The following is a 12,831-nucleotide window of genomic DNA, read 5'->3' on the forward strand; positions in this document are numbered from 1 at the left end:
AAAACAATAATAAAATAATATTTTTTAAAAAGAGAATTTAGTTAGATATTTCACTAGCGATTTTATTGCTAATTGTCCAATTTTGGTTAGTTTATTTTTCGAAAAATCGAGTCTCAGATCATAAATAAACGTGTTCATTAGGTAACACTTCAATTAAACTCCAATCCCTACAATTCATTAGCTTGTAGTTCCCACAAAAATTATCACGCTTGCTTTGGATGTATTCATTCATTTTTGAAAGTAAAACTTTTTGGTAATACTTTCCTGTTAGTATACGGTATACTATGTTTGTATGTGTGTGTGTGTATGCATGCAATGCACACACTTGATGAATACAAATATGAGTGGCAAATGATGCAAAGTGAAAACTGACGTGACGTGACAGCGGTGTGGTGCACCTTGCTGATGACAGCTGGAAGACAGCCGAAAAAGACATAAAGGCAAGCGTGATACACAGCGGATACATGCACGAACCGTTAGGTGAAAAAACTTTCACTACATGCAATATTGTGAGTATATACTCATACAAGCGAGTATATGTGTGTGAACAATTGCATGCAATTTTGTGCATAACATACACACATGCAACCTAATACTATCAGCTTTGATAACAAATTGCGATATTTAATAATCTAAGCTGAAAAAAGCACATGTACATATGTATTCATGTATATCGCCACAGCTATTTGTGCACGTACGGCTCTCCCACTCGCCACTTGAACTGCTAACCGGCGAAATGTCTTAGCATACGGCAATAAACGCGAATCCAAACACTGTTTTAATTAGATTAAGTTAAGTAAAAAATCCGTTGCAAGACAGCGCAGCACAAATTGGGGCCACACACATCCAATTGGCAAGCAACAACTGCTGTGTGCAGCAGCAAAGATAAAAAAGCTTTGTGCATGTCTGTGTATGCCGATTAGGTGGGGGAGAACCGCTTCGCGGGAAGTGTGTCGCATGCTACGCGCCACTGCCTCAAGCCAACTTTAATGGGGCAACCATGAATATGCAAACATGCATGTACCGCGTACTGTAAATCGTGCTATATTCGAACTAGTTGCTTTCGATGCAGTTGTATGCTTAAAATAAACATGCTAGTTAAACGTTACTTCATACGATTTCAGTTGCAATACATTTATTTAGTAAATATAAACTGAAGATTTGAACAATTCAGCTTCAAATAATCGTTTCTAGTTTAAATACTATTTACTACTAACGAAGCACTTAATCGATTTCATTTTCTTAGAACATTTTTTTATCACTAAAACACACAGAAAATAGAATGGAGAGCTAGAAAAGCGATAAACGAGTTATATTTAGGTTAAGTTAGTCAAAACTAAGTTAAGTTAGTTCAGTCTAAGGTACAATAATCCAATAATGATAATGAGATCTAAGACCGTGGCATATGGCATATAAGTTCATTCCATAGGCCGATTGATACAACAATGTTAAACATTTGAAGACTTAACAGCATTTGGGAGAAGTGCTATGCGCACGCGCAGCTGTCACGCTAAAGTTAACACCAGAGATTGCGCTTGCATTCAATGTGCGTTGCTTGTTTTGTATGCTTTAAAGCGCGCTGTTTGTTGCCTTTCCCCAAACAACAAAGCGCAAAGCACTTATGTATATATGTATATAAGTACATATAATATATATACATATCTCTATGTACATATATACATATAATACGTAGCTAGTCGTACGTGTGCGCCACTTACACATAATTTGCCATTTCTTTAATTTATTTTTGTTTGTTGATTTGGCCACAATGTGTCTCTGGCATTGTCTCAGCAATTTATTTATTTGCTTTTCTTTCGAAAGTTCACATTCAATTCAATCTTTCGTCGCGTTGAGCTACACAATGTTTCAGCTATTTGTGTTGCATTCGCGCACTCCCAGAAAATATTTAATTACCACGGCATTTGACTGCGACACCGCGCTCATTTATATGAGTATATACTCAGCCTAGGCACAAGATTTGTTAACGAAAGCAAGCCTACAATTTAATTTACAATTCACCATGCTTACACATTTCTAATTACTGTCACTGAAACTAATGTTGGCTTTGAAAAAGAAAATTTGGAGCCACCACAAATCTTTCATGCTAATTGTGCAGAAACCATGCAACTGAATTTATAGTTTCAACTTTTTAAATTAACCAAAAATAGCTATCTACAAACATTTTAAAAATTAAAAATACAAATCACCATGCAGTAATTATGTTCGTCATTGCATTTATATATGTTGTACCGGTATGAAATAAGCGTTTTTTTTGTGAAAATGAAATACTAATTTTGAATGGGTAAATAAATTTATTCAAGGTTATGACCATTGCTTTTTACACATTTTGACCACCTTTCTGACAATTTGTGGATACTATGCCAATAAAAAGTTCGTATTTTGAAGCACGCCAATCAGACACCCAGTTTTTGCGCTTTTGGATCTTTCCCATAGCTTTTAAACGGTCTGAAATTATTTGTTGTGCAACATTTAACATGGCTTTATTTATAGTTATAGATGTCAGTATAGCATAGTCTGGCAATTCAAATCCTTTAAGCCATGAACAAAATGTAACAGTGGCTAATATGAAAAAGACGGTCTGACTAGTTTGGCTTGTGATTTATACTAATTGTTAGTTAATGAGTTGGTGATTGTACTGCAAAATTTGTTTTGTATAAATATGTTTCTTCATATATGTAGTATACTCTTTACGTACGTATATTTATGCTACACACTGTCAATGCATATGCGAATTTGCACTGTACAGTTTCCTACCTTGGTGTGCAAGAATGCCAGACTCTTGTTGACATTTTCGATTTTATGAACACGCATCCGACCGCTATTCGGCTTTCCCAGTTTCTCCGACGATATGATCTCCAGCAGCTTAAGTAATTTGATGCCATCAGCTAGATCTGTGAATAGGTCTTCGACCTCCATTTTTGCCTGCAACAAACAAATGCACACAAAGGCAAACGCACATTATTAGAAATTGTCAATAAAAGATGACAAAACAAAAAAAAATATATAAATATGAAAAACTTGTTGTTAGTTAATCATTTGTAAGTAAATGTTTGTAATTATATTATTTGTTTTGGGTATTTAGGTAGCTCTTTAAGATTTTTTACCGCTGTGTGGCGCATTTACATATTTTTAGGCATTTTCTTAAGTACGAATATGTATATACTTGTATGTATTTATGCAACAACAAACAGCTTATGTTGAAAGTATTTACTTATGTTTATATTTGTATATAGCTAGCCTCGAGTGAGAAACAGCAAGGGGTGAGGAAAAGAAACTTTCTAAATATCTAATATGAAAGAGATTACAATTGGTTGCGTTTATGTTCATAATAAACTTAATAACTTCTCTATGATGTCATAAAAAGTAAGCAATATGAAAAAGAATTTATTTAATATAAAAGTCATTGTATTTTAAACAAATAGGGTCGGTTTAAAATCGGGTCAAATTTAGATACTCAAATCATGACGGAAAATTATGAGCGAAGAAGAAGGATCTGAACTGCCTTCTTCAATTTTTGACGCCAAAGCCCGTTTGCACTACCTCAGGTCCGCAGTCTCTTATCAATTTATTTGCTTATAGTTCTGGACACTGTCTTCTTGAGAGTCAAGTTTTCAAGTGATTGTTATATATATTGAGCTCAATGGACAAATCAACGTACATATGTGCAACTCTTTTGTTCGGGTTCATTCCTTAACCATGCATAAAAAAAAATTAACTTCGGTTGTACCGAAGCCATAATACCCTTCAGAGGTCTATTGCTTATAACCAAACATTTTATAAACAGATCTTTATCTTGATTTCGATCGGCCAGTTTGAATGTCAACTATATGCTTTATTGGTCCAATCTGAGCAATAAGGTCGAAGAGTAATATGGAATTTAGAATAATCAAAAGATAACAAAAGTTCCAGAATCAGACGAGAATGAAATTGAATTGCAAAATCATGAAACAAGTTTGGACAGATATATTAAGACAAGTCCAAAAGAGCTTTAAAAATATCCAGAAGGGATGATGTCAGACATACAGCTGTGATTTAAATAATAATTAGAATATTTTTGGTAAGAAAGTAGATATATTTCTAAGTATGTATATCCGGTGTAGTGTAAATCAGATGTCTTTTGGCATCTTCTCGAAACAAATCCTTTAATAAATCTTTAAGTACTCCACGATTATTATAAATATTTTAATTGACAAATGTGAATTTTTTACAGTAAATAATCGCATAAAAGAATATATCAAAATGGTGCTCCGTGTGATTATTAAACCTTGCATTGCCTTTCAATTGAATGATTAATCCATTTTATAGTTCTACTCCTTTGAAAATCGAAGCCTGTACTACTTTCATCGTTTTTAGATATTTTGGTATCTTATCAGGTCTAATTTTATGAAGATATTTCCCATTTCGACTAATATAAATGGTGGGTAATTAATCACTTATACTCACTTTTATCAAAAATGAATTCATCCATTTTGTAAACGTCTTCTTTTGTATATGTAGACGTTCCTCCTGCAGTGTTTTGATACGCTCATTTTCGAATTTTATAATACCGTCACGCTGGTTCATGGTGGCATCTTTGCGATTTTGTGCCTGCAACGAGTAACCGCCGGGTTCATATTGTGATGCTGAAAAGGTAAACAATGCAAATTATTAGTGGGGTGATTATAAAGAATAATATTGATAAAATAAACAAAATTCGATAAGTAAATGTGTATACATACATATATTTAATTAAAAATCAGAATATTATAATAAATTATTTTTGTATGAGCAGCAAAAGAACACTCGCTAAAATAAGCGGAATGAATCAAGTTGGTGAATTTTAATAGTACTTGTAACCAAAGCCTTCTCTTTCATTAATTACATTACGAACTAAAGTATTTTTCTATTAAAGGCAGAAGAAATAACGTGACAAAGTTGTTGTAATCTCTACTTCTATAAGTCCTGGATCTAATATAGAATGTATAACTTCGATATGACTTTTCGTTTTAGACCTGATGTCATCGTATATATGAGACTGCCTAAAGAGGTTCAGTCTATTCTTTATTTTTTTTTATAAATTGTAAGATTTTTTTCCACTATGAGTCGATTCCAGGATCACCACAGCTATTCGAATAATTAAATTACTTTTTAACCCAAAAAGATAATAATTCTAAATATTAATTGATTATGCAGCAAAATCGCAATGGAGATTCGACACTGTCACAATTCTATTGAAAAATATTTGTAAAGAGCATTTTTTTTCGAACAAGTTCCAAGTCATACATAACATACTTTAAGTGAAAATCCTATAAACCCCACAAGAATTTCTCAGAACAGCTAACCCCACATCGTATCCAAAGTATTCACTTGAGTGCATGTAAATGTTTACATACCACAACCATTTGTTTACAACAATTTTATTATTGTTTATAGAAAGCATAATAATAACAATTATCAACAATAACAATAAGATAAAGGTTAACGAAAGAAAGAAACTACGGTGCATAGACCATCGGGAGTCAACATTGCACACCACAATTATAACAAAGAGAATTGTTAGCTATACATACAACAAAAACAACAAAAGAAGTTGACAGTAAAGCAAGTCACAGAGCCATAAAGTACACATACACATACACATACCCACAAACAAGCAAAGCTACAGAATGAACACTTCAAATCACTTCGGAAACCATACAAGAGTCAAAATGTTGCGCATCCAAAGGGAACAATTGAGCTTTTGCGGAAACGGCAGAAAATCAATACCCACACACTTGCAGTTTTATGTTACGCTTTCAATTATTTTACGTGTGTACATATGTATGTATATATCTTCATATATGAACGTATTTTTGTATGTACTAAAGTTCATTGAAAAATTGGTGAATAAACACATTTATTTTATTGTCCGCCAAACAAAAATAAAGTTGTACTGAGTTGTGATGTAATCTAATGTACTTGTAATTCGCTTCGCGCAAGCGCAACAACTCTTCCGCTTCACTTTCTGCGCCTAACATGGCAGCGAAATTTTTTGATTGCGCCATTGATTGATTTGTCGTTTAAATTGATTTGTAAACACAGTGTCTGACGAAATTAATCCACAGCGAAGTTCATTACACCATTAGGAAAATAATAACCAAGCAGTTATTTCACTTAATTTTGCGATGAAATTCAAACTTTTGAAAAAAAATTGTAATTCTCAACCGGCAACTCAACAATGATTTTATTTTCAATTCAAACTCTTATTTCTTAAAACGTTCGCATTTTAATATATTTTTGAAAAATACCAAAAAAAAATTTTAATTTTCTCTATTAAAATTATCTCGAAAAATGTTCATTTTCAAAGTCCTCAACTCGATATTTTAAGGGTAATATTTAATGTCATTTTGTATTAATAATAGAGTTTCTAATCAAAATCAAGCCTGCTTACAACGCTCTTAGAAATTTTTTAGATTCTAAAAAGTATTAACCACATATTTTCATATGTGATCATTATCAGATTTCTTTCAAACGTTTGAGAAAATATTATCTACAAAATTAAAATTCAAAATTGATTTGAACATTTTAACAGAAAAATGTTTGTTGCCCAGAACAATTTTAAAAAGTGTCGTTCACAAATTGCTCAAAACGCATCAAAAATTGTGCTCAAAGAAATTTAAATATATATCCTAGCTGATCTCAAACGTTTGAGAATATATTTGAATTCTTCAATTCATTAAGATATTAAAAAAAGTAATTTATTTTATCAGCTGTAATAATGTGATAAATTTCCCAACTGACAAAAGATGGCGCTAAATCAAAGGAGCACAGAGATTTCCAGTAGATTAGCTTCAAATCTCCTTGCTGACGAGATTAATAAGTGTCATTTTTGTATGGCGAAATCTCGTATAAGTCTAGTAGATTAGTAGTGACGAAGTGAAACGAAACGAAAATTACATTATTGAGAAACTGTTGAGAAATTACTTTCTTGGCTTGAGAGAGCATGAAAATCGAATTTTCAATTTTTTACTTTTGCCACGTTATTAATTTTATAATCTTCTAAGTGAGTGTATTTATTTCCGACATGTGACTGTATAATGCTTTATATGCTATTTTAAAAAATACGTTATTGAGAAAAGAGTCTTTTTTTTTGGCTTCAGAGAGCTTGAGTAGTGAGTTTTTAATTTTTTATATTGGTGCTTTATTAGTTGTTTGTCATTTTCGAAATAAATACATAATATACTTACAGTTTTTAACAATTCGTACGCAAATATATTCTATTGTCTGTATCTAACAAGTTTTTACTCAAAAAAGTGGAACGAATTTTAATTTTTTTATTCAAAAATATTTAAGAAACTTTTGGAAAAATTTGGTATTTTGAAATAAATAGTTTTATTAGTTCTTTAAATTGCCGATTCTTTAATATGTAAAAATAATGAAGATATGAGTTTTAATTAGAAAGGAGATTAAAAAGCCAAAACTTTGTTATAATTAATCTTTATGGTAAAAGAAACTGAAAATTATGTCGACTGAGTTTTTTTAAATATTTAAAATACCGTAATTATTTTTGATTTATATTTGGATGCTCTCAAAAATCAATCCTGCGAAAAATGGTTAAACATATTTCTCTTCTTCTATTTCTTACAAATATAAGCGACGAAATATTTTTTCCAAAAATAGGCTCTTGAATGTTTCTTTCTAATAATAAGCAAAAAATAGGAAAGAAAGGGAAATGAAAAGCTGGGGACCTTCCTATTATTTATTAGGAGCGCATATTTGATTTTATTGAATTGTCTATCAAATATCAGAGAATAAAGCGAAAAGTAATCGATTTTTTTACCCTCTCTAGTATTATATATATATGTATACTCAGACATTTAAATTTTTATTGTTCCAAACATGACAAGGGGTTCTAAATTTCAAAGGAAACATAGCAACAAACAATTATTTTATTAATAAAGAAATTCCATTAAGCTTTCATCATTTATTCGTCTTTTTATTTTTATAAATTTTCTATTTTAAATTAATGTGTGCAAATAAAACAAACGCAAAGATATGCAAGTAAGTATGTATATATTGTATATATATATGTATATATGTATATGTGGGCTAAAAACATTTAGTTTATTCAAATTTATATTATGTATGTGTTTAAATTTGTAACCGATAAATGCCTCACCCAAAACCACTAAATCAATCAGAAACAAATAACTAGCTGACAATTGGCAGATAATCGCCAACTCAGACGGCAACACACACACTTTATTGGATGTTTATGTAAATTATAAACATGTGTACATATATACATATATAGGCATACGTATACACGTATACATTTATAAATGCTCGCGCATATTTGAAAACAAAGGGTTAACTGAATTAAAATACTCTTTTATAATCAAATACTTTGCTTCCAAACCTCAAATTTAAGAATGACCTTGAATATTAAATAAATACATTTCACACACAAGTTTTTAGGTTACAAGTCGACAGCTTGAGCATTGAGGGAGTCGAAAAAAAAGGAAATGATTAAAAACCACTACCGGTGGCTATGGTGTATGATTTTAACATACATACGCAAATACATATATATTTTTATAAACCATATGTGAATACATATATACATATGTTTGGTATGTACAGTGAATTTGTCAATAAATAAAAAATAAGAATTTCACATTCTTACGTAATAATTGTGAGACGTTCAAAAACATATACGGTATACATATTTACTTATTTATGCGTATAATTAAAGTAAATGAACTTCAAATTTGAAAGCAATACTGATAAGCGCTGAGGTTGACATCAAGTTTTTAAATATATACATACACATACCATATACATACACATATCATATACATACTTGTACATATAATATCAGCAACTAATTAGAAAAAGCGAGACTTGCTCAAACTAAAAATTTGTAAATTGTTTTCAATTCTTCATAATACTCGTATTTAAAAATTTTTCTTTTAAAATAAACTATGAATCACATCGAGAGTTTAGTTCATGACTAGTCATAATTAAAGAAAGCTTCGACTTGGTCATCGATGACATACATACATACATCATATTGTCATTTTTGTACATTTTTGGAGTGCTGATGAGATAGATGATGCGACAATAAATTATTTTTGTTGGGTTACACAAACAAATACAACATATTTAAGCACCGCGACTATTTATTTACTAGTAGGTGTATATATGAATGTTACATACATATATCTTTCATAAGGTTATCGTAATAAACCTTATAAGTAACCTTTGCTGCCAAGAATACACTTATAAAAGCAGAACACAGTTAAAAAATAAACACTTGAAAAATTATTATAAAATTTGTAAAATATATGTAAATACAACGTAGGATACCTCACAACTAATCATTACTAGGCTCACAGCCTTCATAATGAAAAAACGATTTTAGAGTACTATACGACTACTTATACCTCATATATTTTTCTTGCTATCGCAGAACCAATTTTTCGAAAATATAAAAATGGAAATATAAACTCGTAGGACAATGGTCCTACTGTGAGCGACTAATTTTACGTACAATAAACTTGAGTTTAATGCCTTCTGTATATGAACAATGGTCAAATGTTTTAAATATTGTTAATTTTGAATTCTTCTATCAAAATAGAGCTCTTAGCCATAAACTCGGAAAAGCTTAAGGCGATTTTAAGGCAATTTTCAAATATTCTTATATAGTACTAGCAGATCACTCCATTTGTCAACCCACTTGGGGGAAGAGGTCCTCATATAAATGATGAGGTATGAACAACGAACTTTAATATTATTTATTTAACAGGAAGACAATTATAAATAATTATATTATAGTTTAAAGGCACTAGCAACGAAGGCTATTGGCCTTCAATATTATTTATATTCAATTGTGCGCACGACTGCTTCGTAGGGAGCCAACTTGGCGAGTGAATTTATTTCATGACAATGACTTCGCTCCCGTGGCCCAATGAAGCCTACATCGCATATTATATTGCAGCCTAGCCGCTCACCACGGGACTTTTTTCTAATAAATACTTACATTTTCAAATTCGTGATATCATTCGAATGGAATGTCCGAATCGAGTAATTCAAAAGTTTATATAAAGGAATATGAAGTATTTTCCCTTGATAAAAGTTAACACTAAGGTCCAAAACAAAAAAAAACTTTTACAGAGGCGACATTTTAATTATTATTTTTAAATAAAAGAATACTTATTATGACATAACTATAACAGTTAGGCATATGCTGTAGTGACATTTTTTGTAGATAATTATATGTTCTGCAAAATCGTAGCACACTATTTTGTTTTATAATCAATAGTATTCGCAGCGCACGCTATGAAAAGATTTTTTAGATAATATTATTGGCGTTTTAGTAAGAATCCCTAACTTTTTTTGAAAATACAATGTGGCATATGTTCACCGGACACAGTGTAGCTTCCCAACGGTAAAAGAATTTTCAAATCCGTCAAGTAGTTTCGGAGTCTGTTCACTTCAAACAAACTATTAAATCTTTCCCCTTTGTAATGTTAGTGCAAATTAAAATATATATTTAGGTATAATAGTTAATAAACGCGAAACTTTTCAATAAATTCGTTAAATTTGGAAATTTGACATCATTAGGAAACTCTCTATAATTCTAAATTTGACCTCAAATAATATTTTTCCACACCAAATGAACAGCATAAAATAAAGTATGGAAGATAATGGATGCAGACAGATATTTGCATATATTAACTATATACGAGTATAAAGTATATTTTGAATAAAATATGAGATGTTGTAAAACTATCAATCAAACAAAATTTCGCTTTGGAATCGCCAAACTTTAAAATGCTGATAAGCATATTGCGTTACTAAGAAAATTGTCGAGAATATAGAAAACTAGAGATAATAGAAATATTGTTATTTTAGTACCTTTATTAGAGAATCGATATTATTTCGACACCTTCCAAATTATTCGGAAATGAATAACTTATTGCGCCAATTTAAGAAACGGAGAGTACGTCAGGTGTAAACTCACATTCAGTTTTGATAAATAAACTGAATAAAATAGTGGTAATTTTTTCTAATCGAACGAGATAGTATTATCGTGTGTAACATAAAGTTTAGGGGTTTACAATATATACTCTATTTTATGGCTTAAAATTCCTCTACTTCGAACGCTACGTATACATACGTATGTAAGTAAGTATCCTGAACAAGCCATGCGATTATTCGAAGTTTTTATTAAAAATGCTTATGTCATAGCTATTTTCCGTTATAAAGCCATTTTTAACCATTTCACAGCACAAAAAATCGAAACTGATAACAGTGGTAATAGAAATGCATATATATTTGTATGAAGTTATGTGTTTGGCATGCTTTTTTCACAATATTTTACCCATTTACCACGCATGTATATTTGTACCATTTACATATACAAGTATGTACATTCTTATGTGCATATGTAGTTATATAGTAGTAACATTCTTGCAGTTGATAAAGTTGGCTAACTGCTGTCATGGTATGACTTCAGGAGTACTTGTTTTTGATGATATCTTTCTTCAAATAATAAATACACGAAAATAGTTAAAGAATTTTGTATAACTTGTATATGTATGTGTGAACAAACTCTGACCCTGTCGTTTATACTACAATTTACATAATTTTTTCATATATTAAACCTACCTAAAGCCTCTCGGTCATACGAAATGTAACGTTTGTACTGAAATCTGGTGAAATTCGAGTACATATTCACCGGCGTTTGCTAATCAGTGTTAGCTAGCTTTCACAAAAAAAAAAAAAAAATTAAATAAATAAATATTACGTTGAAAGCATTAAGCTAGTTATCACCGGCACAATTTCAAATGTTTTCACTACTTTTTTTTTTTATTCTTTTGCTTTCTTTTCCCGATAAAGCACTTTTCGAAAGGAACTATAAATTTGGATACGTTTGGTATAATATAATTCCGTAATATTGATTTGTGATTATTGCCCGTCGTTATGTTCGTTGTAGCGTAGTTAACGCTGCGCGCACCGTAAGACCACTGAGTGGGCCATTCCCAATTGGCCGGTAATAATCTACATGTGTAGCTATATTTGTAAGTGTAACCATCAAGTAGGCACAGATACGCAAAATGTTCAGCAATGTTCTCGGCTTATCAGTAAAGCTACAAGAGCTAAAGATATGAAATACATTTAACTAGCTGCTTATGACGAAAGCATGCTACCAAGCTGCGAGTACATGTGAATGTGTGCATTTAAATTTAGTAAAATCATGTGGATTGCGTTAATGTCGTTGCCAAAATGTTTCGTTTACCTTTTGTATTACATAAAAACTGCAAAATTCGAAATTAAGTTGCCAGATGTGAGCGAATTCTTCGTTCAACTCAGTTTGCCCTAAGCGCTTCTGTATATAAATATGTATACATGTATATGAAAATGTGTTTGTGTGTGTGAAAAATACCGTTATCTATACAGTTCTCTGCCATATAATGATAACTTTTAACGCTTATCAATGGAAAGTGTTAAAAAAAGCTTCACACAAATGACTATCTTATCAGTGGTATGCCAAAATGGGGGGAGCGTGTGTTGGGAACGCTCAAATCGGGTATGGTTTGCCATTATCACAGAGGCGATAATATATATAGCTGTGTTATGCATGTGTGCAGGTACTACATACAACACTAGATCTAAATATAATACCTACGTGAGCCGACTCTTCTTGGTAGACTCTTCGTACATCAGTTTTTATGGACTTCTCGGAAATCTATATGAGTTTCAAGTAATTATTATTGAACCATAGAGCGTAGTGATAATACGTAAGAATTTCAGTAATTTTGCAAAATACACTAAGTTTATTCCCAT

At 31.1% G+C, this 12,831-nt stretch overlaps 1 protein-coding gene across 5 annotated transcripts in view; it reads right to left on the reverse strand.

Moving 5' to 3' along the window:
* The window catches only part of kst (spectrin beta chain, non-erythrocytic 5 kst), a 77,136-nt gene that overhangs the window by 19,374 nt on the left and 44,931 nt on the right, over nt 1-12,831 (reverse strand). For 2 of the 5 annotated variants that reach the window (XM_036359032.2, XM_036359028.2), the window contains exons 1-3: nt 11,653-11,989; nt 4,465-4,643; nt 2,776-2,943 (exon numbers count right to left, since the gene is read on the reverse strand). In XM_036359032.2, the coding sequence (XP_036214925.2) occupies nt 2,776-2,943; nt 4,465-4,643; nt 11,653-11,716 (411 nt within the window). In that variant the 5' untranslated portion in view covers nt 11,717-11,989. Of the gene's footprint in view, nt 1-2,775; nt 2,944-4,464; nt 4,644-11,652; nt 11,990-12,831 lie in introns of those variants that run through there. The other 3 variants (XM_036359030.2, XM_036359029.2, XM_036359033.2) reach the window with 2 other exon arrangements.

Source organism: Bactrocera oleae, chromosome 6 (assembly GCF_042242935.1).
Source record: "Bactrocera oleae isolate idBacOlea1 chromosome 6, idBacOlea1, whole genome shotgun sequence".
NCBI classification, from domain to species: Eukaryota; Metazoa; Arthropoda; class Insecta; order Diptera; family Tephritidae; genus Bactrocera; species Bactrocera oleae.